This window comes from Pyxicephalus adspersus, chromosome 3 (assembly GCF_032062135.1).
Source record: "Pyxicephalus adspersus chromosome 3, UCB_Pads_2.0, whole genome shotgun sequence".
In the NCBI taxonomy this organism is placed as follows: Eukaryota; Metazoa; Chordata; class Amphibia; order Anura; family Pyxicephalidae; genus Pyxicephalus; species Pyxicephalus adspersus.
In genome coordinates this window covers 18249451-18274864 of record NC_092860.1, presented here as the reverse complement: position 1 = coordinate 18274864, position 25414 = coordinate 18249451, and the positions used below count along the sequence as shown (strand labels likewise).

Genomic DNA, 25414 nt, shown 5'->3' with positions numbered 1-25414 from the left:
AGCCCAAATCTACCTATAAAAATGCTGGTCCTGTGATGTCATACATGTTATTTCATGGCTTAAATACCATGGCCAAAATAAAACTTTCATCTTTCCTGTCTATTGTTATACTTTTATTTCCAGATAAACAACACACCATTTTATTCACTTATTTTTTAACATGTAAACAGTCTCCTAGGTTTCCCTGACAACCGAAACAAAACTTTATTGTTTCACCTCGCAGACATTCTAAGCTGCTTTACGGCAGCGTGGCAGCACTACAGAACGTCCTTTTTACGTGATTCCTAACGCACCGCGCTTTACAGTTGTGTGGCAAGTGTGAGCGAGGACGACGCGCTTTACGGCTAAATCACTTTCCAGCGCTGTGCTGCACCGGCAGAAATGGATGTGGGGGAATTGCTGCAATATCAGGTGAGGTTGAGCGGGGTTTCTGAGCAGGAATATGGGTTGTGGAGCTGACCTGGGGTCCGTCCGTGCTGTCATGTTTACATTTGGGCTGCATGGTATCAATGTACAGGGTTATGGGGTCCATGGGGAGAAGGTTGGGGCTATAGAGGTGTCCAGGTGCAGGGGGATCACCAGAGATTGGGGCTTCTGATGTAATGGGGTCCTGGCTCAAGGGGCTGGCTGGGGTCTGCTGGTGCAAGGGGACCAAGGGGACTAAAGGGTCCAAATCTTCCTACCCATCAGACCCTCCCCCCTTACCTGGAATTGGGGGGTTCTGGTGCAGGGAGCTCCTTAGGTAATGGGGCATCCTCAGTGTCTGGGGGGAGGGGGTGCAAGGGGTTTATGGGTACTAATGGGGTCCAAATCTTTCTGCCCCATCCTTTTCAACACCCCCCACCCCCACTTTCCTGGCACAAAGGGTCTGGCTGGGTCCTAGAGGGGTCCTGGTCTTCCTACCCAGTATTTTCATCCCCAGGCTGCCCATGCAATCAGATTTGCACATGTGTGTATCTGCTGAGCAAAATCAGACCGACCCTCAGGCTCAGGGTCAGGATATTGATTTCTGTCTTCTCAACTGTAAGATCACACTCACACACACCATGTATCAGTGTTCAACCCAAAAATTGATCTTCACCACTGCTCATGTTAAGCTACATGCAATTATATCTTTCACAATCCTTTCCGACGACTAAGCACTGCACGATGCATGAACGAGTGCTGTACGTACAGCACCGTTCTGCTCAATGGAGAGGGGAGGGGGAGAACCACAGAGCGGCACCCAGCTGCGTTCTCTTCCCCTTCACTTCCATTAGGATCATTCTTCGCCCATCGTCCGTGGATCCGCCAGGACGGTTGTTCAGGCGATGGACGTCGGACGCTGTACACACACCAGATTCTCGTCCAATATCGGCCCTGAGCCCATTATCGGGGGAGAAACATTGGACGTGTGTACGTAGCTTTAGAGCTTGAATTAAGAGGAGAGTTTTTGTAGGCCAAAAGCACCAAGAACACCCCAAGTGACCTCAACCTTTAAGCTCCCTTAGCATTACAATGTTCAACCCAGAAATTATTTTAAACTGGGTGGGAAGAAGCTGTAGGAGGGTGGCAGCCCCTGTATTGTAACCTAACTTTTCAGTAATCGCCCAAAAACAGCCGGGTGGTTACTAAAAAGTTCCAAGTGGTGCGCCTAGTTAAAAGGGACCGGGGAAAGCACTGATATCATACCCAATACTTTGATAACATGCACAATGCAGCAGTTTTCATTTCGCTGTATCCTTCCTGTAACATTGATTTATTACCATGGGATCCTATTGGTAGGTTTTGTTACAAAGACAGATCCAGAAAAACTTAATTGAGGTCAACTGATACAGAAAATAGTGTGTGTACATATATATAGAAATCTGATGATCCTTTTTCTTTTCTTTTTTTTTCTTTTTATAATCCATGGGAAGGCAATACACTTGTTTATCACAAACCAGTTTGGCCCAACAGCTATTAATTAAAGACATTGGGCTTGCATACATGAGTGTTTAGCTCTCTGGCCTTTGCAGCGCTGGGTCTCAGGTTCGAAACTCGGCCAGGACACTATCTGCATGGAGTTTGCAGGTTCTCCCTGTGTTTGCATGGGTTTCCTCCCACATTCCAAAAACATGCAGTTAGGTTAATTGGTCTCCACCACAAATTGACCTTAGTTGGTGATATATGACTGTAGTAGGGACATTAGATTGTGTACCCCTTTGAGGGAGCACTTTTACAGTAAAAATTTTCAACCCATGTCATGGTTTTGACGTGGAGATTCATTTTTGGAGGGAATATTTAATTTTTTAAATTGTATAATAAAGTAATATACGTTTTCACCTTTGTTTGGATCACACACCCCATTTGCCTACTGACACAGGGTCCTTAGATACATTGGTGAATTATAACACCAAGTTTTACAAATGAAGGGTCTGTGTTATATGTATTTTTCTGTTGTTGCAGAAAACTCCTATTTTTGTTCCAACCTGAAATCAAACTAATCTCATCAGGCATCATTGGTCTAGAAGGTGAATGAGGAAGTACAAAACTCAACTTTGACTTGAAGAACATAAGCCTAGGTCTGAGACTGAATGCCCAATTTCCCCATAAAAACCAAAAGCAGAGCATTCCCTTTCCCATGCTCCAATTTTACATTCTTTATTCAGTATTCTCCCCAGAAATTTTTTTAATCTGGGTGGGAAGAACCTGTAGGTGACCCCTGTATTTTGACCCAACTTTTCAGTAACCACTCAAAAACAGCCAGGAGGTTACTGGAAAGTACTGGGGATAATACTGCTTATTGTCCTTTGATCTTGGCCACTGCCCATGTTAGAGCTTGCATTAAGAGCAGAGTTTTTGTTGGCCAAAAGCAACTAAGCACCCCACCTGGGGAAGCAACCTCAACCTTTCAGTGTTCTTAGCATCAAAGTGTTCAACCTAGAAATTATTTTAAGCTGGTTAGGATGAAAATGTAGGCGGGTGTCACCCCTGTATTGTGACCCAACTGTTCAGTAACCACTAAAAACTGCCGGTAGCTACTGAAAAGTGCCTGGTGGTGCGCCCAGCTAAAAGGGGCTGAGGAGAACACTGCAATAGATGATTGCCATTCTCTGCATTTTTTTTGAACCAAGCAGTGCCGCTACCAGAAGAAGGGAAGGCGGACTGGCAAAGTTCAAGTTATCAGAGCTAAGGCAGCTCTAAAAATACCCTTGGGGGTCAGCTCTAAGGCTTGGAAAATGTTGTGAAAAAACTAGCTCTTTTCTACTATTTGATTGAATAGAAAGCTCAGGAGAATAATGTCACAGAGTATATTTGATTGGGAACAATCACCCAGGAATCTCCTAAATTAGAAATTAATCTCTATCTCTGGCTAGTGTATGGAGGAGGAAAAGAGAAGATAAATCACAAATGGTTTCTGCTTTGTAATTAAATTGCGGCATTGTGCGTTGGTGGAAGTTAAATCTCAGTCGCGCTGCTAAAAATGTAGCAGCTCACTTTGAAAGTAATGCGATCCAAGCAAAGAGATCAATCTTTGTTTTTTGAGATTTTTAGTAGTGCAATCGAGCCGCTATTAATCACCCTGGGCTATGTTCAGCAGCCAGCATCTCCAATCTAATGATCATTTTGACTCGTTTTTCCTGAAGGTAAACTTTTCTTAAAGTACACCTCTCAGTAAATGTTCCTGATGTCGCAATATAGAGTAATAAACATGTGTTTCATTCCACGGCCAGTATCTCATTGCTATAACCCATAGTGCCCTTAAAAAAACAATGGCTCTGTGCTTTTGGAGCAAAAACAAGATGACGGTATATCAGAAGTAGTGCTATCATCTCAATAACAGCCAATATATGCAAATAAAAATTAAATGACCACATCACTAAGCATGACACATTGGTAACACCTTTAAGAGAACCAATCATCAGATTCATTGGGCCTGATTTAGAGAGAATACACTTTCTTAATTGAAGCTGGGTGATCCAGCAAACCTGAAATGGATCAGGTCCAGGATTCAAATGACTTTGAGACATTCAGCTTCACTGATGAAAGTGTATCCTCTCCAGTCTTAGGGAGCTTTATTAAATCAGGCCCAATTATTCTGATGATTGGTTCTCTACAAAGAGGCCCTGTTACCAAGATAAATAATTGTAGGTAAAGGCATGTGTGCTTTTGTACTTCCTATCAATGTTAACTCGATTACCTAGCACAGTTCTCTCCTTCATTAATATCAAAAACCACCATTCTTGTTGGGTTGTTTCATTGTTTTCTGTGCTTCCCCAGCTGCTCTGCTTCTCCCTTCACCACCCTACATGAGCCTTTGTGTAGCAAGGTGAATACTATAGAATACCACTTGGGTGATACATTTGAGCCTGCTGACATCTCCAAGATAGCTGCACCCTGAACTACTTTCAAAGCTTCTGCACAAAGGAGGTTTTTACAGATACATACCATGCAGAAAAATAAAAGCCATTATAGGGGGTGATTTACTAAAGAAATTTAGGTTCTTCACCCTAAAAGGGATTGTTCACCTATCTTAGTGATGTCCTAGATTGTAAGCTCTTCGGGGCAGGCTCCTCTCCTCCTCCTGTGTAACAGTCTGTATCTGTCTGTCATTTGCAACCCATATTTAATGTACAGCGCTGCATAATATGTTGGCGCTATATAAATCCTTTTTAAAAATAATAATTCACTTTGCCAAGAGCACCCAACTCCATGGATGGTAACCTTTCCTTGATTTGATAGAAGTCTGCAGAGCTGCTTCTTATTTACTAAGCGAAGGGTATCATTCACTTTGCTATGTGCACAGCATAAATTTAATAATAATTTAATAAAGCAACTAAATAATGTTTTGGGAACCTTTTATTTTTATTATATACTTATGCTAAATTGTCTCAGCTTGTGACAGCTTTTTCTAAAATGCTTTCAGTTCCCTATTTTCTCATAGTACTTGTGAAACGTTCATTCTGAGGAGTCAGGTTTTTTTTTGTGTAGTGCATTTGCAACTTTAGCAAGCTGCCAGAGAAACTGATGGTAGAAAATTGAATAATTTACATTAACAAAGTGAGTGTGAAAAGGGCAATTAAACAGCTTTTTTAATGCATACATTTTTTTTCCTGGTGCACGTAGTGGACGCATCAGTATGCAAACTGCTTCTAAATTGGTTTTCAAATCATGTCTTGTACCTTGTACCTTCTCCTGCTTCATAACTGTTTAATACCTAATGATTTCACCGGGGGCACAGAAGAGTTGAAGGCTGATTACAGAAATTACAGGCTGAGACATTAACCTTTCTGAGCTTATTGCAGACACTTCATCAAGTCTGCATGGGTTGGAGGCATCTGAGAGACACATAAGGAGGGCATATGGACCCGGAAGCGCGGGCATTGGAATATCATCTGTTTTGCATGGTCTCAAAAAAAATCTGTCTTCCCCGCTGTCTTTGGAAGATAAAATTGGTCTTTTCGTGCTTGGTAATTAATAATTTTAATTAAAGCCCACAAATTGGCCTCAGCGCAGGGAGATGAGCGGACAGAAGGGATCCACTTACAGCACCAAATCCCAAGCACTTCATCTGAGCATCGGTGTAAACTGGCAGGGCAAGATTAGTGAATGTCTAACGAGGGGCATGAATTATTAATTGGCAAATTACCACTTGCATCCAGAACAACGCTTGGCCTTGCTCTGTAACCCCCAAGCTGCACATTGATTGCTCGCCTTTACCGCACCTTTTTATTCAGCAAGGTAATATTGGGCAGAAAACAATAAAATTGTCCTCCTTCCCGTCTCCTCCAAGTAGATGTCTCCTATTTGTCTTGTTTTAAGAATAGATACTTGTGTTGATTTTATTTTCCTCACAGTGGATTCTGGAGAAGTATTCAGCTGTACAATCATTTAATGTATTTATCCAAAGCTCATGTGATTTGTATACTCTCTTCTTATAGGGCAAATTAAATTATTTGTAAAATCCCCACTCACACTCTGGATGAAGAATTGGAAATTTAAATTACAGACTGAAGATGCAGAGTAAACACTCTTTTAGCTGCCTGGCATGGGGCAATCTGTGGTTCCCCATATTCTAACATTCCAAAATGTATTCCAAACATCTAACTAGAGAATATAAAGCTCATACTTTGTCAGAATAGCAGCTTTAGTGGTTAGCACTCTCGTCTTTGCTGCACCAGGGTCCCAGGCACATTCTGCAGTTTGTATGTTCTGTCCATGTTTGTCTGGGTTTCTTACAGGGGTTCTGCCTTCCTCCCTCATCTCAAAACAACATGCATGTAGCCTAATTAGCTTCCCTGCAAAATTGGCCTTACACTGTGTTAGTGACAAATGACAGGGACATTGGATTGTGAGTCTCTTGGAGGGACGGTTAGCCATATGACTATGAACTGTTTTACCTTTTACTTTACACAAAAGGGTATTAAAAAAAAAAAAAAAAAAAGCGTGCAGCACTGCCCCCTTAATTCTTGATTGCCTAAGCTGGAATGTGGTATATAGGACTATCCCCCAGTTTGGGCAGTTTTAATATGTTAAAATATAGCACATTCTAAGATGAGTTCATGCATGTTTTCATATAAACACTGGAAAGACAACCAGTTAGAATGTAAATATGGTAGCTGTCATCTCTGAGCTGTAAGTGGTTGTCATTCTTACTTTACTGTTAAGGAATGCCTGGAACAAGCACACAGCCAGTGAAGTCAGAGATCTGACCTATACAGCAAATTTATTTCAGTTATCTGACCTTTGTACTTATTCTCTACTCATTACAGCCAGACAGAGGTACAAAACGATTGAGGGATGATGACCCTGATGAGGGGAAAGCTCAGAAGAAAGAAAGAGGAGGTCGGAGCCGGCATCGTGATGAAGATAGAGACACACAGGATGCTGAAAAACTAGCACTTGATATAGCTGATGGAGGAACTCCTGTTGATGATGATGAGGTATGTGTTACCAGAGCTGGAAAAATACCAGAATCCCAATTAGAAAATATTTAGAGCTAGTGTTGAGCTTTAAAATAAATAAAAAAAAAACATTTGTCAAACTCCATGTTTCCTGCATTCTTCAACCTGCTGGTTGCTTCTTAGTTTAAAGGGAACCACTGGATGTTTAAAGGGGAAATAAACCTGCACCACTCACCTATATGTGGACCAATTAAAAGTGCACTCAAAAAGTTTTGCAGTGTAGTCCCAGTACAAGCTTACAAAGGAAAATAGGGTAGGCTTACTAGTGAAATATTAGCATCAAATCTCTGCAAAATGTTTTTTTCCTGAAAGAATTTTACACGAAGTGGGAATGTCTTTACAGCACCTTTTGAAGGCAACTTGTAGTGCTGTGTGACTTATACCTTCTAGTTTATGAAGACTGAATACAAGATTGTACTTGCTAGCTCCTGAGTTGTACTTTAACCTCTAGCCAGTAAAAGAACCCATTTCATATATGTAGCTTGTATTTGTCGTTTGTTTTTACAAAAGTGTTTTAACTGCCTGCACAGTAAAGCCTTCCTGACCAATATGGTGTGAGTTGAAGGATCTGTTCATAGAAGTCGTTGGGGTTTACTGCTCAGGTTCCACTGGATGTAATTTGAGAACACAGGTGGTATTGGAATCTGACAAAAGTTCTATCCCATTTTTAGGTGCCTAAGTTGCTTGATTTAAAATTAAAAATACAGTTATTGTTATAATAATGATTACAGGGATGCCTACATATTTTATTTGCCCCAAATTTAGCTTTAAAGGCAGACTGTATTAGTGTGCTTGGCTTTTCGATGAGAGAGCCCAGCACTATCTGCTCACTTACGGTTTATAGCTACCTGAATACCCATACTTATGATAGCGGAAAGGGTCATTCTTCTTTAAGTCATTCATATTGCATGTCTGCTATGTATAGGTTTGATATCAGGAAATCACATTACATAGTTATTCAGGGTAATCACTGCAGCAAAGTTGAGGAGCTGAAGATGTATTCTTGCAAAAATCAATTACCTGTTGGCTGCAAATAAAAAATCTGAATTAGGCATATTCATTCTCTCATATTAACCTGATTTTTTTTTTACCTTGCCTTAGACAATCTTGTAATAACACAGCTATATGTTCTCTTTTTATCTAAGGCAGAGCCATTGGATGAAAGTGCGGTAAAAAAGATGATCTTGGCTTTTGAGAAGCGATCCTACAAGAACCAGGAACTGCGCATTAAATTCCCTGATAATCCCGAGAAGTAAGAATGTGTCCTTTTTGCTGGGTAAAGCTCATCCTAATTTTCGGTACATATGTGCAAAATATTACCTTTGCCTTTTTAATTTTAGATTCATGGAGTCAGAGCTGGACCTGAACGACATAATCCAAGAAATGCATGTCATGGCCACTATACCAGACCAGTATCATCTTCTTGTGGAACTCAATGCAGTGCAGTCTTTGCTCGGCCTCCTGGGACATGAAAACTCTGATATCCTATCAGTTAGTGAGACTTTACTGTGAAAGCTGCATGACGGGAGAATGTAGAAAATATGTTTTATAAACATCCAGATTGCTGGGAATGGTTCTTGCATAGATCAGTATAATTGGCCTGTCATGCAAGCTCTTGTTGGAGTTGTTGTTGGCTGAGCTTTTTTTCTCTTTTTGTGTAGCCTTGATCTTGATAGAAGACACTGTTGCATTATGCTGTAGAGTCTTCTTGTGAGATCTGGGGTTCTATACATTTTCAGCAAATTAAAATAGGAAAGGGGGGGCCATCACTGGATATATGGACCTTTCTTTTGAGTGCGAAGCCTTATAGGGGCTTTAAAAAAATAAACTGCTAGAAACTTTTTTGAATTGTTTGTGCCTGTTTTTTGTACAGATTAACTAGTATGTAGTTTGCTTTAAAACATATCTATGATCAAAAGTCCTAAATTAAATACATTATTATATTAAAACTATTGCAGCCAACTCTAAGGACTGGTAAATTATAATATATTATGTTTTTGGTTTTGGGGTTGGATATACTTTAGGTAACTTTATGTAATCCTAAAGGTAACAAAACAAAATACTTGGTTTAGTAGAAACATGGAGGGTTAGTTTGACACAATGGTAGTCCACGACAGGGTGCAGAAATGTGTGTTTTTTTTGTTTCTATTATTTACTGTGAAGCCTCTACAAGTTGTTGTCCTTAGCATGTCACATGTATGTATTGCCGTGGTTGACCTTCTGCAAGAGCTGACCGACATAGATACTTTGCACGAGAGCGAGGAAGGAGCCCAGGTCCTTATAGATGCATTGGTGAGTAATTCATGGCTAAATTGTAAACTCATTATTCTACTCTATCTCTTTTATATCCTAACTGTACATTCTGGCCTTGTTTTAGGTGGAGGGGCAGGTGATTGCCCTCTTAGTACAGAATCTGGAGCGACTGGATGAGTCTGTAAAGGAAGAAGCAGATGGTGTACACAACACTTTAGGTATGACCATTCTTGGGTCTCGAATAGCAATGTGCAACCAATTAGATATTGGGTCATTTTATATATAGCTGAATGATCAGGAAGGTGAGTATTTTTTTTTTTTGTTGCAGAAGGGACATCACCTGTCCCTTTCTGCAATAAAACCTTCCTGATCACATTTTTTTGTGTAGGAAAGCTATCGCCCAGAAAGAATTACACTCAGACACCACTAAGGTGGCTATTGCTGTTACCTATTGGTTCTTTATACCTGGATGAAAAAGCTACAGGTGGAATTGTGTGTTTTATTATCTCTGCACTTTGGTTAGAGTAAAAGGTGTTATGATTTAACACTAGGGGGTCACAGCATTAACAGTTACAGCAATTGAGCTACCAGTGGATACATGTTGAAATAAAGGTTTTTTAAATGGAAGATTTATGAGTAATTCCTCTTGGTGAACGTATGAAGTTGAGTAATTAGAACTACATAAACAAAGCATATATGTATATGACTTGATAGATTTAGAATACTGTGTTCTGTGGAAGCCTGCTGGTGAAACACATCAAGCACTCAACAGTACAAATTGTTAATTAGATATGCATATATGCTGGAAATATGATGAGTGTATCAATGCAATTTTTGTGATATGGTTTTAAAAGCAATAGACAATAAATTAAAAATCTTTTTAACTTGAATTATTTTTTGATTCTTTGTAACAGGAACCTAAAAAATCCTGATATACCTCAGATGAATTGTGGTTTGTGGAAAGAAAATACATTTTTTTTGGCTTGTTATCTTATTCTATTTACATGGACATGTAGATGCATTATCTGACATACAACCTCTAAAGTAGCAACCTACAGATTATTACAGTAGTATATATAGAACCAACATGTTGGAAAACCCTATTCTCATAATATGTTTTTATGTCAAAAGAGCTCATTGTCTAGTTCCCTACCAAACTCATTTGTTCTTTAAAGCTGAACTTTGAAGATCAACAGACTCCATTACTTGCAGTAGATGGAGTAAATGGGCAGTGGTAAAGCCCCTGCAGCATATGAGTTGTGTTATGCACCTTAGCCTTGTGGCTTGGCAGAGCATTGGGTGCTTAGGGTAAGTATTATTTCGTTTGGTAAAGCAAGCCTCGTTTGTGAAAATACCATTTAGAAATGCAATTAATAGCAGTTAAAGTGCAATATGTCCACAGTGCCTTATGAGTCATCATCATGTGAGATGTTTCATGCCGATCCTATTGCCATTTTATAGAATATGCAGGACATTGGCTACACTATTGATTTTTAGCTGCACGTGTACAGTGATAACCTTTTTCTTCCTTCAGCAATCATTGAGAACATGACTGAATTCCGCCCTGAGATCTGCACCGAAGCAGCACAGCAAGGCCTGCTACAATGGCTTCTAAAACGCCTAAAGGTGAGTAAATTGATTATTCCTTTCCCAACCTTCGTTCTTGACATTTCTAGCAAGGTGGCTTTTCCATTCAACTTAGTGTTTTCATTCCTTTTCTTACAATCTAACAAATAGAACACTGGCCTTCAATCCTGCAGAGAGTTTATAACTATTTTGCTTTCATCCCTCTGCTCTGGCTGATTTTTGGAAAGAATAATTGTTAACATAGCCATAGTAGGCAACAACAGATGTCTGGTCTGGGCCACCATTGAAATGCAGTACTCCTGTGCTAGATCCTTTGTGAGAAAAGAAAACCTGTTTTGAGCTATATATGGGGCTGCCATTGTTGACCTACTTTTTAAAATACAGGAGAACTGAAGCAGCAAGTTAACGTAACCCTGTCATAGGGAGGCTACTGATATAGCATCCTGTAATACACTTGCTAACATTTGCCATTCTGGTAAGCTGCAGTTCCTTTCTTCCCTGTCTTGCATTGGAATCACAACAGCAGTGATGTAGCAGGTAGGACACTTAGCAATTACACACCCAAAAGTGTAACACTCGACAAGAGAAAGGCTTAAAGTTGTCAGCCCCCAGACTGCTAATAGTATAAATTTTTTAATAGGCTGCTTCTGTTTGTTTGTTTTTTTTTTTCTAACAAAGGATTGCTTTCAATCAGAGTATAGTCAGCATGATAGCCAAAAAACTAGGGAGAGTTTTTTTTGTAATTTCTTTCACTATCTTGCTGTCCAGGGATCATTACATAAAATACTTTTTTGGGGGCCTATTGACACTTTTGCAGTCCCGTGCCATGTTCCATCACACATTGTATTACCCCCTCTAGCGGTCTGATTCTGGCCGTATTTCCATGCAAAAAGCTGTACAATTTTTTGCATGGAAATTTATTTTACATTGTAGACCTATAATTCTTAGATATAACTCACTGACACATGTCTAATAGTTAATACATTTAATAATAAACTTTACAAAAAAACCCACAAAAAAATTATTATAAAACTGTACAGCAGCATATATAATATATATTTAATGTAATTATAAATATTTTTTATGAATATTTATTTATATTGGACTCAATACAGCTATTTTCTATTGAATCCAATACAAAACTATTAGAATTTCCCGCCGCTAAGTCCCGGCCGCACCAATGCATGTAGCGATGTCACCGTAAGAGGTGTCTGCACTTCGCCGCTGGACATCGGAGGAGGCAGATGTGTCCCCAGGACCTGCGGGGAGCAGCACTGAAGTTGACATAATGGGAGTAAAATAATGCAACCAGGTAGGTACTTTATTGCAGAAAGGAATATTATCGTTTTAATTAATATTACCTATTATTATTATTATTATTACCTATCTCTTCTGCAAAAAAAGGGTCACCTGGTTGCAGGTCTTGGTTCCCAATCTTTGGCCATCCTATTTGGCCTGATCAGATTAATGTAATTCTGGTGCATGCACAGTAGTTTGTTTATTCATGGCAGCAAGGGGGGCGCACAACTTTGTGTACTTCGCAAAAAAGATTGCTAACAGGCAGGTGTTTTATTGCAGAAAGCACAACTCCTGTCCTTAAATAATAAATAAAAAAAAAAACACCTACCTTCTTTTTGTACCGACTGTTTTGTATACTGTTCAGTGTGAACTAAGTTTAATGCAAATCCTATTCTCAGTACAGTGTACAGATACTGCTATCTTTATTACCTTTCAAGGTTGAGTGTGCATAACTCCGTTTCTAATCTTGCCAATGGAGGTTATTAGTTTAGATGTTTGTGGAAAGCCTACATAAGACTTTAGACTTTTCAGCGCTCATACAAAAAATGTTGTATTTGAGATATTGAAGTCTGTAGTTTGCACTTTGTAGGCGGCTGTTTTTTGCAATTATGCTTATTTCTTTTTTCCCAAAATGTCAGATTTCTAAACATTTTTCTGACTTTGAAACTACTTCCCACTCACTCTGCTTCCCATATTGTTCTTAATGTTTCTCGCTGCTTGATTGCCCTTATTTTCTCTGCTGCTCAGGCCAAGATGCCATTCGATGCCAACAAACTCTACTGCAGTGAAATCCTGGCTATTCTTCTACAGAACAATGATGGTAAGAGGATTATGATTTCACTGTCATTTGCTGCTTATTTTCTGTGCCGAGTTTAGAATTTTTCCTTTTCTTCAGCTTAATTGCCTCCTCCCATTTAGCTTTTTTTTTTTATCCCTTCTTGTGTCACTTCGGTTTTCTGTAACTCTTGCCTCTGAATTCAGACACTAACTGTAATTTTCATCTTTCAGTGTGTATACATCTTGTTCTCTATACTATTGCCTGCTCTTCATTCTTGCATTCACTCCTCTCGTCTCTCTCCTCCCTGCTCAGCATCCTGTACCGTCTTGCCCCCTGTCACAGTGTATTGATCCTCTCTGCTGATGGATTTATTCTTCTGTGCTGACATTATCTTCTCCTCTCACAGACACTCGGGAACTCCTGGGGGAGCTGGATGGAATAGACGTGCTGCTTCAGCAGTTGTCGGTAAGGGCCTCCTACTCCCTGCCCATTTACACCTTGGCATCTCTCCGAATGTACAGTGGTAGACTGCTGCCTCATCTTTCAAGAGAATGTCAATGCACTCCTGTCCATGTCATTGTCTTCAGGAGCCAAACCTTTGCCACCCACTTTGCTTCAGTACCAAGCACCTTTCTGCCTAAATATTTGTCCATAATACCAGTTTCCCCATATAAAAAGTTTTATATTCTTTTGTACTCTTTCTATAGCCTGCATACCTTTAATGAAAAACAGACTCCAGTATTTTTCATAGTTAAAACAATATCAGTTCTGTTCAATAGCTGTGTAAAATTATCTAAACTATAAGCTTAGGTACACTTCAATTACAGTGGGAAGTAACAAAATAAGCTCTTAACGGGAGCTGGCATGTTGCTTGAATTTAGACTCACCTAATCTAAATCTACCAATAGCTGGTCTGCCTGCGTAAGCATAAACTTTACTTTAAAGACTCTGATGACAGACCAGTTCAGAACAACACACCTTTAGGGTACCCCAAGTCTTGTTACCCCATATCAATACCCACTATCTCCAATGTCTGTGAATGATTTGGCAGGGTTTAACTGTTCAAAAGGTAGGTGCATATATTCTGATACATACTTCTTTAAATGTTTTTTGTTTATTTTCAGGTGTTTAAGCGACATGATCCCAGCACAGCAGAGGAGCAGGAGATGATGGAGAATCTGTTTGATAGTCTTTGCTCATGTCTGATGCTCAGCAGTAACAGGGAGAGGTTCCTGAAAGGAGAAGGACTACAGCTTATGAATCTCATGCTAAGGTAGATGATATTCTAAAGGTTGCGTTGCATAAAAAAAAGCAAAATAAAAAAATGTTGCCCATACAGATTGGCAAAAATACACTTGCTGGATATTTACTAAAGCAATTAAGGGTCACACTCTGTGGCATTGAAAGTTGCCTTTTGCCACCAGCTTGATGCAGCTTTCCCCCAAATCAAGGTTGGATGTGGAGTCAAAAACGGGGTGGTAATGCAATTCCTCGGCTAGGGCTGTTTTACTTCTTGTTGAGAAATTGTTTTGAGTAATATAAAACGCTGTTTAAGGCTGCATGTTACTCTTAGTATCTCGATAAACTGTTTATATAAGGGCATAAAGAAGTGAAATCCATGACTCTTCCCTCCATTTATTCCCTTTTTTGTAATAAATGTTCTGTTCCTTTAGCCCATTTACCATATACACCTGGGTTACTTTCTTTTAGCACCCAAGCCCCGCTTTATGAGATCCATTGTTACTTTACACTACACTGATTATAACCAACAAGCCTGAAACAACTGTAAGAACTTACAATCTAAGACTTTTGTTGGGATGTTATTTTCTACTAATAAACTGATATGCCCTGCTATAAAAAAAAGACCTGAAGCAATTGAACACATGGTGTAGTGTTTTTTTTTTTTCATTTCACATTCAAGGCATTGTTTAGAATACTTGGCAAGGTATACAATTGTGGCTGTACTATGCTGTCACTTTACAGTTATGTTAACCTTAAAACATCAAACATTAAAACAACAGTTTTTACATTAGCAATGTGCACAGCATGGAATTGCTGTGAGATGCTAAAACCACTGGGGGAAACTCAATCTTTCTTTCTTACTGTACAGAGAGAAGAAAATGTCCCGCTGCAGTGCACTTCGTGTGTTGGATCATGCCATGATTGGCCCGGAGGGCAGTGACAACTGTCACAAATTTGTGGACATCCTGGGGCTGCGGACCATCTTCCCACTATTTATGAAATCACCAAAAAAGATGAAGAAAAGTGGAATCTCTGAAAAGGAACATGAGGGTAAGGAAACTGATATTGGCAGTGTTTGCTGTGTGACAAGTGGCTGCTGTGCATTCTGTTAGATGCTAACAAAAATAATGAACCGTCAATGCTCTCTCCTACACATCCGCCCACTGAACAGCACAGTTACTGCACAAAGCAAGATTAGTACAATAAGCCAGGGTTCTAGGAAAGTGCCTAATATTCTCTTAGCTGAAGAGCAGCTTGAAACAATGAATAAAATCAATCAGCAAACTGCAAGCCCAATCTAGGAAATGCTGCAGCTGTACTAAAGTCAGAGTCTCTATTTTAGCTGTATTTCAACTGTACAATTTAAATATATTTGGGGGCATTTTTACCTGCACAGCCCAGCTAGCGATAAAACATATATCTAGTACATGTAAGCAAGTATATCTAGTACGTGTAAACAACAAGGTCACTACCCCTGCCTCTCCACCCACAACATTAGGGGCAGTGAAGGAGTTATCCCCTTTACATTTTGTGTTTTGGCAGCTTGTTCCTTACTATATTAGTTCTATTTATCTCTGCTGGTTTACTTCTAGAGATATCCTTCCTTCTTTTAGTGTACCTACTAATGACTTCCTCACTCATACCCTCGTGAAAACGCAAGGCTCAAGACTTTTCTAGAGCTGTGCCGACTCTCTGGAATGGTCTTCCACATCCCACTCGGCTTGCTCTCCTACTTTCTGGCCATTTAAAAGAGCCCCTAAAACCCATTTATTCAAACTTGGCTACCCATCTTCTTCTGTTGTTTAAACTCTCGCTACTCCCACCATTCCATATCCCTCCTCCTATTGTATGCTGCTTCCCCACCTCTTGGATAGCAAGCTCTTCAGGGCAGGGTCCTCTCCTCCTCCTGTGTCTGTTTGTCATTTGCAACTCCTATTTAATGTACAGCGCTGTGTAATATGTTGGTGCTATATAAATACTGTTTAATGATATTAATAAGTAGTGCTGGGGGGATTTTTGAAATTGGATGTGAAAATTGTATTAGAGCCTTTGTTTGTGTTGCTGTAGATGATGAATTTCCATTTGTTTCCTGTGTGGGAGGTCAGAGGATTTCACAGCAGTCATCAATATGGATGTTAAGTTGGGATACAACCTCTTAGCTCCTGTTCTGTTACTAGCAAAGATAGTGAGGATAGCTGCATACCTATACCAACCTGTCAGAAATTGTATCGGCATTCAGAAACGCATATACCTTGACAATGTATATGTGTCATGACAAAGATTGTGAGGCCAGTTTCTAAAGGGTGGCATCCGTGAGAATGCCAAAAAATTATTCTGCTAATGTAAAATACAAACAAGGAGTCGCCAGCAGTATGCCATATTCAGTAAGTACTTTACTCTCTTCCCAATACAGGTGAGCACGACATCAATTTGATGTGTTTTGTGCTACCCGCGCTATTATAAACCTTATGACAAAGTACTCTGTGTGAAGCTCATCAAGGCATTCTCATGTTCCCTTGAATCTCCTGTTGTGAGATGAATATAAAGCATTTACTGAATATGGCATGCCACTAATGACTCCTTGTTTGTGAGTAAATTTCACACTAAAAATGGTTGGAGAAGCTGGTGGCATTGGCTGTGCTGAACATTGAGTTGGTGGTGTTCCCTAGTAGCAGCAGGGACTCTATGTGCAAATATAAATATATATAATTCATAAAAGTGTGATCATACGTCACGATAGTACTAATTGCCACTATACAAAATTTGAATGCACTTCTGTAAACCTGGCAATATAAAATGGGTGATCATATTTTAAGAGGTAGTGATCAAAGACATGGCCTATATCTGATCACTACATCTTTATAAATAAACCCCTATGTATCAATGCTAAATATATAATTATATTTGTTTCTGAGGGTTTACTTAGATTACACTGCAATTTACTTTATGGTCCAAAGATCCTTTTTATTTCTTTAAATACTTATTAGAAATAATAGAATGAGTAACAATATATACTGTACCGGAGCTTGCTATAAGGTCCTTAAAATTTGTCATTACATCTAATGAAATTATATGACATGTAGATAGCTGGATTTTAGATTCAGTACTATAAGTGCCAATGTTTTTCTTTCTCTGAATTGTATATATCGTTGAAGAAGGACATGCCCTGCATTGAACTGCACCAAACAGCTTATCATGAATGCCATGCAGGATGTTTATTGTCTTTTGCCAGAAAATCCTAGCGGGCTTTTATGGGAGCTGCTTCCACAGCAGGCTAATCCATCTGATTACCCAGGAGCACCAGCCGCATGTTGCTTTTAGACAGCAGTCCCAGGTGAAACTGTTAGTCAGTTTGTGATGACAGGATGCTAAAGCCCTCGGTGCACTCATTCCTCTCCCTGTAGAAAATGCTGCTGTCATTCCAGACTCTGACCTTTATGGTGAAGTACAGTCGTTTTGGATCTGCATCATGAACAACATTGTTTTTTGTTTTATTTTGTGCTGGACACATTTCTCACTGATAAATAACATATGCTATGAGATAACAATTTCTCTTTAGTAAAAAAATGTTTCATGCTGGTCAGCTGAATTAGTTTTACTGGTGGCTTCCTATGCCATATATTTAGCTGTTCCTAGGTGAGCTCCACTATAGAAGCTGAAAAAAAGAGTGGCCACATGGCTGACAAACCATAAAAAATTGCTTCAATTAAAAGGTATTACTCAAAGCATACTTGCACTCATTGTGAAATATTCCTGTTGTACCTGTAGCCTGTATATAACCAATGGTAGATGTGGGAAAGGTTGCTGGGGCTCATGACAAGACCAGTACTAGACCCAGTTTCAATTTCTCCACAGAGAAGAGCAAGTAAACTTTATCTAAACCCTCAAGAAATAAATCTCCCCAAAAATTAAAAATTCATCCAACATTTGTAAGGACTGGTGAGCTGCAATAAATTACATTTTTTGTTCTTGAGTTTACACATCCTTTAAGGATCGTCAATTAATGGTGTTCTGCATAAAAGCAGTTATGAGTCCTTTGTAAATCAAAACCCCCACCAACACATATTTGACTTCCCATTATTCTTATGCAGTGTTGGACCCAGAATTTTTTTTAAGCCAGATGGGAAGAAATTGTAAGGAGCTAGCAGCTCCTGTATTGTGACCCATTGGTTACTGAAAAGTGCCGGGTGGTGCGCCCAGCTAAAATTGGTTGCGGAGAACACTGTTATGCAGCCTGTTCAGCCACCAGGAATGAAAGTATACTAGAGTACTTTGCAAATTGCTTCTCTTGGAGCTTACACAGGTCTAAGCGCTTCACACCACCTTGTTAGGACAAATTGGACAAATGGCAGAGACATTACGAACAGTCACAATAGGGGAACTATCACTCCTTTCACTTAATACGTTGGACCAATGGCCAACTACCAGTTTTGTCATTACATTAAGGCTGGTCAATCCTTATCATACCTCTAAGGGTACTATGTATATTCTTTACATCCTGAGCTGAAATGGAAGATGTGAAGGAATATGTGCTGCTGGAAGTGATGAATAAATCATTCTTGTTGTTTTTGTCCTACATTGGCAAAGCATGGAATTGATCCCACCCAATCATCCTTTTTTAAATCTGTACAGAGCATGTCTGTTCCATCCTGGCCTCCCTGCTTCGTAATCTTAGAGGACAGCAGAGGACGCGACTTCTGAGCAAGTTCACAGAGAATGATTGTGAAAAGGTCAGTGTATGGGTTATGTCCTTTTGTACCTTTTGATCAGTCTCAGGCTGGTCTTTGTTTCTTGTCTATTCTATGGCAACCTTGATGTTTCTTCTCTCCACAGGTGGATCGTCTGATGGAGCTATATTTCAAGTATCTGGATGCTGTGCGGATGGCAGACAAGAAAATTGAAGGCGAAAAACATGTTTGTATTTTTATACGTTTTTGTTATTATTGGACAAAACACCATAATCCCCACCTGCTAGAGCAGGGTTGTCAAACTCTGGCCCGCAACATCCTTTTTTTTTTTTTTTTTTGCCCCCAAAGGAATCCGAAATATGAATTGCAGCTGTCCCGCCACTGCATTAAAATAGCACTGCTACTACAATTCCTGGCATCATTCGCGTCTAAAGACCAGTGGCCTCTCTCCCTATGCATGGCCCCGCATTAGACCCAGGGAATTGTAGTAGCGGTGCTATTTCAGTGAAGAGGGAGTTCCAGCCACTGATACCATTAAGCCCTGCATTGGACTGTTTCCTTGACGCAGAGAATTGTAGTAGCAGTGCTATTTCAGTTTCAAGTTTGGCCCACGACTTTGTCTAAGTTTTTAATTTTGGCCCACTGTGTATTTGATTTGCTATTTGTTAGCAAATCTGCTCCAGAATTGTAAACATTTGCTAACAAATAGCAAATGACTTTTAGGGAATCCATTCCAGGTTTGCTGGATCACCCAGCTTCCTCCATGAAAGTGTATCCTCTCCAGTTTTGGAGAACTTTAATAAATCAGGCCCATTGAGAGAGGCAACTCCTTTATTTTGGCCTGTACCAGTCTTATGTACCCGGGCTCATTTTCAGTTAGGCATCTTTAGGAGAAGGAAGATGCTGCACAACTTTGCTGATATGAATTGATATCAATTCTCCATTTTCCTGTCTTTAAGATGATAAGAAGGAACTCTTTATAAGCTTTCCTTATGGCACTAGCTTTTACCTTATCCCCTGAAGGAAAGTGTAAAAATGTTCCTTGTAATAGGAGGCATTGGGAGCAGAGTGTTAAGTTCAATCAGCAAATTGATTTATTCACCGCAGCAGTGCACAGGAAACCAAAACGATCATTTTTTTTCATTCTTGCATCAGACAAAGAAATGCACATCTTCATATAAAAAGGGGAACAGTTTATATCTTCCAGCACTCTAGGAATGTTTTCTTGCCAGTTAAGCATAACATGATTGTGTTGTGTAACTTTTTATATTTAAATCTTAAACACAGTGTATGGGTATAGTCCTGTATAGGAGCCCATATTAAAGTGGCTATTAAAGTAAAAATAAGACCTTCCTGCAAATAAACAATAATCATTAGTATTTACCTTTTTCCATTGGCTTTAATGCTGAAAATTACCACCTTATGTTGAAATACCTTGGATCACTTACCTCGTTTGGGCATTGTGATTTGTTCCTGTCTATTCTGTCTGTTCTGTGTGGAAAGGTATGAGGTGTCTAATGCTCACAAAGGTGCAGATTTTTCTGGAAAATGATCTCCATGTCCAGAGACATGGATGCAGAATTTGTAAGTACTAAACCTTTATTTCCAGGAAGGACTGCAGGAAAGACCCAAAGTCTTCTTGGGGTGGGGACGTCTTTCCATAATGAATACATTTATGTTATGGTATACATACCTCTAGGATTGCTCCCCTGCAATGCTGTCCAATCTAGACGCTCCTCTATCCACAAGCACTTCTTCCAAGTCCTGTTTCACTCTTTCCTCCCAGTTGTCTATTTGGTGGTTACTGACATTGCAATTTCTACATATGCGCACAGAAATAACATTGTTTTTGGCACCATTCTCTGCATCTCACAGATTCTGGAAGTATAGACAGAAAAGAAAGTTTCTTGGCAGAAAAGACTTTGCATGTCTCTACTGCCAAAAAACTCTTTGCATTCTAGCAATTTATGTTTTAGTTCCACTTTTTAAAAATAGCGACAGAGTCACTTTAGGGAACAAGCCTGCATCATCAAGACATTCATGGATAATGCCATAAATAGATGTGTCGGTGCTAACTGTTAGAGGCATTGTGATAGGATAATAAAACATTGGAAATCTGCATATCATAACTTTTTTTTTTAATAAAGTAAAATAACTTTTGAAAGAATAAAATATAGGAGAATAGCAGATTTACTTAAAGATATGACAATGACAACGCTTCTTCCCTTTGTATTTGCCTTCCTTGTTTGATTCTGCTTACTATGTAGGTTATAGATAATGTAGCTTGTGTTCCATATATTGGCAAAGGTCAACTGTAGTGGAAGGAATGACCACAGAAATGGTAACTATGTAGAACTAGAAATCGCACCAACTATTTTGTTTTTTTTCTGGCATCACAATCTTTTACCCTCTTTCTTGTAGAATGAAATACCTGACCCTTTCTTGTAGAATGAAATACCTGACCCTTTCCTTTTTTTTTTTTTGTGTTTTCCTAGGACATGGTTCGTCGTGGCGAAATTCTAGATGATGATATGGAGGATGAGTTTTACCTGCGCAGGCTTGATGCTGGTCTGTTTCTACTTCAACTGCTGTGCTACATAATTGCAGAAATCTGCAACAGCAACCTGCCACAGGTAACCACACAAATAGGAGAACATCAGGGACTGGGAATGGCATTGTGCACAAATCATGCAGGACTTATAAATCTTGCTAACACTCATAATTCAAAATTGCATGCATATATTCGTGCTTATGTACACCAGTTAGCCAAAACAGTAATACCAATCACTTTAATGGCACCTGTGATATATTAGGCTTCCATTAACTGTTTAAAATGGACATCTAAACAATTTTGCAGGTTGTGATGTTTTGCGATGGCTATACAACTGGAATGAAGCATTTCCAAAATGGCAGTTCTTATAGATTGCTAACCCCGAATCTGGTTCTATCACACAGAAGAGCTACTGTACCACTGAAAAACTTAATTTCCCCCATGTGACAAATGTGTCAGAAAAAAACCTTGCATTGCAACTTTAAGCATATTGGCAGACCAGACAAGTTTGGCCTGGTCTGATGAATCGCATTTATTTTAAAATCATGTGGATGGCTAGGTGCATGTTCATTGTTTACTTTGGGAAGAGATGGCAGCAAAGGTGTTATATAGGAAGAAAGCAGGCAGTTATTATGTATATTAAGGTTTTGCATGCATAATGTAGTAAATTATGTATATACATCTCAACAGAACTTCACGCTGGTATATGCAAAATTTCTTTTACTTGTGGAAAACCGTACAAACAGCAACAATTAGGATGACTCTATTGGGTGCACCCTTGCAATACACCAGAACAACATCACAAAAGCATACCTGCATGTTACTCCCAGAGTAAAAAGTAACCCTTTCTAACTCGAAACATTAACTTCTATCCTGATAACATGAACAAATATTGATCAATATTTAACCCTTTCAGGCACAAAGACTCCATTTATCCACTACACCTCTTTTTTTAATCAGCATCATGTCACCACCCCTCATATCTCTAGACAATAAATACCGATTTTACCGCTTGTTTCTCACAAGTAAAAGGTTTTCAGCATCCAGTAGTGTAGAACATTATCTGTACCTTCTCTACCTGCAAATTTACATTGTTACATTTTATTTTAGGTTCGACAGAGAGTGATGCAAATCTTGACCATGAGGGGAAGCTCTATCAAAATAATGAGACACATACTGAAGGGTGAGTATACCAGGGTTGGTTTCTGTAGTCTGTTTCCTCTCCTCTGAGGGGTCATGCATGCTCCAAAAACAAAAAAGAAGAAACAAGGCATTGCTCTTTGGTGATGTGCTTGGCACTTCCGTCCTTTCAATACTCCAAAGTAAAGCCCCATTATTTTCATGGGGACGGAGAGAATGGTGCAAATGAAAGAAAGTCCAGTCACATGCCCATGTGTGTCGGTCATGTGGCTGGCCTTTCTTGCTATTACAAAATGTTCTTAGCAACATTTTGCAACTTTTAATTTTAGTTGCTGGCTGTTAACACAGATCTAAATAAAGAGTGCTGGCTGTCACATCATTCTTTTATGTTTGATTAGGCTTTAATTAAAATTTTAATAGTGCTACAGGCTAAATCCCAGCCTTACCTTCAAGAGGAGCCAGGCAATCTATTCATGGAGACGTTTTGATTACAGACTTTCTTTGTGTTCATGAACACAGAAGCCTGTTTGTCTATAACCAAACAAGTGTTGTGGCCTGCCAACCACTACTTTCAAACAACCGTAAGACTTTTACATCAGAAGAACCACGGATGGCATTCTATAAAACTCTTACATATGTGTTACAACTGTATTACTGGACCATAACGGAGTCTACTTCACTTCTGATGTAGCCCTGTCACTGCCAAGGAATTACAGCGGATACACACAGGCAATATTCAAGCATTTTCATCCAGATTTTGATTTCACATCTGTGAAACAAATCAAAGCATTCTACAATTCTCTTTATATAACTAAACAAACTGTTGGGCTTGAGATACCCAAATTTTGTTGATCATTTTTTTAAAATCAAAGACTGCCTTATGTTAGAGGACTACCCTATGTAGTGTCAGCAGTCAGGTCTAAAAGGAATGGATGATTGACAGTGTAGTATTTAAATTGATCAACAAATGTATTTCATCACGATCCACCCCAATCTCTTTCAGAATACTCCGAGAGCATCGGTGACGGGAAGAGCGCTGAGTTTCGGGAGAGCGAACAAAAAAGAATTCTTGATCTGTTGGAAACCTTGTAAAAGTAATTCTCTTGTGCTTTCCGAGAATGTGAATATTCTACAGAACATTGCACAACTTCAGGAATCTGTCTGTAAATAGGATTTTGACACCTAATGTATCACCCGTCACCATTCCCTCCTACTCCATACCTAGCAGGACTCTTACTGACTTTATCTTACTCCAGAATTTAATGTGGTATTTTTTATAAGGCTGATATGTAAAGTCTGATGCCTCATGTTTGTTCCTAACCATGTACCAAAAAAAGATTTTTTTTTTTTAAAACGTTTGCTTGATATTTATGAGTGGTAAATTGGTGTCACTTCTTCTCTGGATAATTTGTTTGTTTTACACGTTTTAATTTGAAAATGCACACTGGTTTGCTGGTAAGTGCTATCCATTCATGCATGAGCTAATTCTCCAAATGATTTGTCTGAATATAAATTTCCCCATCCCCCTTCGCCACTGTACAGGGCTTGCAGTAATTCCATTATTTAGTTATTGCAGTCTGTACAGTTTTAAAGACAAAAGTCAGGGTTTTGTTTGCTGCAGGAGAAGGTAACATTAGCAGGCTTATTCAGAGCTAAAAACCCAGTGGCTTATCAAAATCCAGCTTGGACCATCTGGTCTTCTGCAAGGTCCTTAATGTAGATTTATGGTTACCTTTTGTATAGTTGAATGCATAAATTTAGTGAATTTTGAGTGTCACATTTTACCCAAGTCCTCTCCATAATAGGGTCACAGTGAGGTCTTGGCTTGCCACTGCTGTCACAAATACAATGCAGAACAGTTTTTATGGCATCAATTGAATAAAACCATGTTAATAAAGTGCTACACAATATTCCACCAAGACATTCAAAAGGGTTTTATACAATCATAATATTATACTGAAAAGCTATAGTAACTGTCCATCAAGGAAGCAGAACAAATATGTCTCAAATCCTAACATGTTTTGACAAATTAGGTTTCTTCAGAAGAAAACAAAAGCTTTAAATATTCTAAAAAAGTAGCTAGGTTGGGTAGAAAATGTGTGCCCAAGACTTAAGCTGGGTATACACGTGCAATAATTGTAATTGAAAGGATCTTTCACTATCCTTTCCAATGACAAAAGACTGCACAATCCATGAATGTGCACTGCTCTGCTTTATGGGAGAAGGTGAGGGGTGGGGGAAACAACGGAGCGTCACACGATGCACTCTCTCCCCTTCCCTTTCATTACGATTGTTCCTCTTCTGTAGATCTGCCAGGACAGACGTCAGAATGACTGACGATGTGGGCTGTAAACATGCTAGATTCTCGTCCGATATCAACCCTGAGGCGATTATTGGATGAGAATCATCTGATGTGTGTATGTAGGCTTATTCTGGGATCAGGATAACCTGGTTACTGGTTTGAAAGCAGAAGAAAGCAATAAAAACAAAGCAGTAAATAGAATGTATTTCCAACAGTATTTCTGTAGCAGCAGAAAGAGTACCAAAAGAAAGCCTTGCACTACAGGTTATGTCAATACTATTACCACACTTGCCAATTTTAGTTTGCCAATTTTTAGATTTTCTTGCTCAGGTTGTACAGTTGTTTCAGCTGAAATTGCTTTTATCTGATATGCACCCCTAAAAAAAAACCTAAATGATTTCTACATAAAATATTCATGTCTGTTTTCATGCCTCATTTTGCAGCTTCCTGACAATACTGCTACTACTGAGAACCAAACAGCTAAATTGGCAAGATGGTCAGGTCTGCCTTAGAGAAGGTTAAAAACATCAGCACACCTCTAACAATGGCACCCTGTACTGCGCCAGTGATTTTCCTCATTATACAGTTGTGGTAAACAGGCTACTAAAACCCTGCAAGACATTACAACATTACAATGTTCAGAGTCTG

At 39.3% G+C, this 25414-nt stretch overlaps 1 protein-coding gene across 1 annotated transcript; it reads left to right on the top strand.

Annotated features, from left to right (window-relative positions):
- The first annotated feature begins 267 nt into the window (after window positions 1-267).
- Window positions 268-23822, top strand: CTNNBL1 (catenin beta like 1). Its single transcript, XM_072403756.1, has 16 exons — window positions 268-411; window positions 6735-6905; window positions 8072-8178; window positions 8267-8408; window positions 9123-9218; window positions 9304-9397; window positions 10714-10805; window positions 12813-12885; window positions 13250-13308; window positions 13968-14116; window positions 14954-15135; window positions 18718-18815; window positions 18919-18999; window positions 21269-21406; window positions 22435-22507; window positions 23468-23822. Exons 1-16 carry the CDS (start codon window positions 382-384, stop codon window positions 23554-23556), a joined length of 1674 nt encoding a protein of 557 aa, XP_072259857.1. The 5' UTR covers window positions 268-381; the 3' UTR covers window positions 23557-23822.
- Window positions 23823-25414: the final 1592 nt, after the last annotated feature.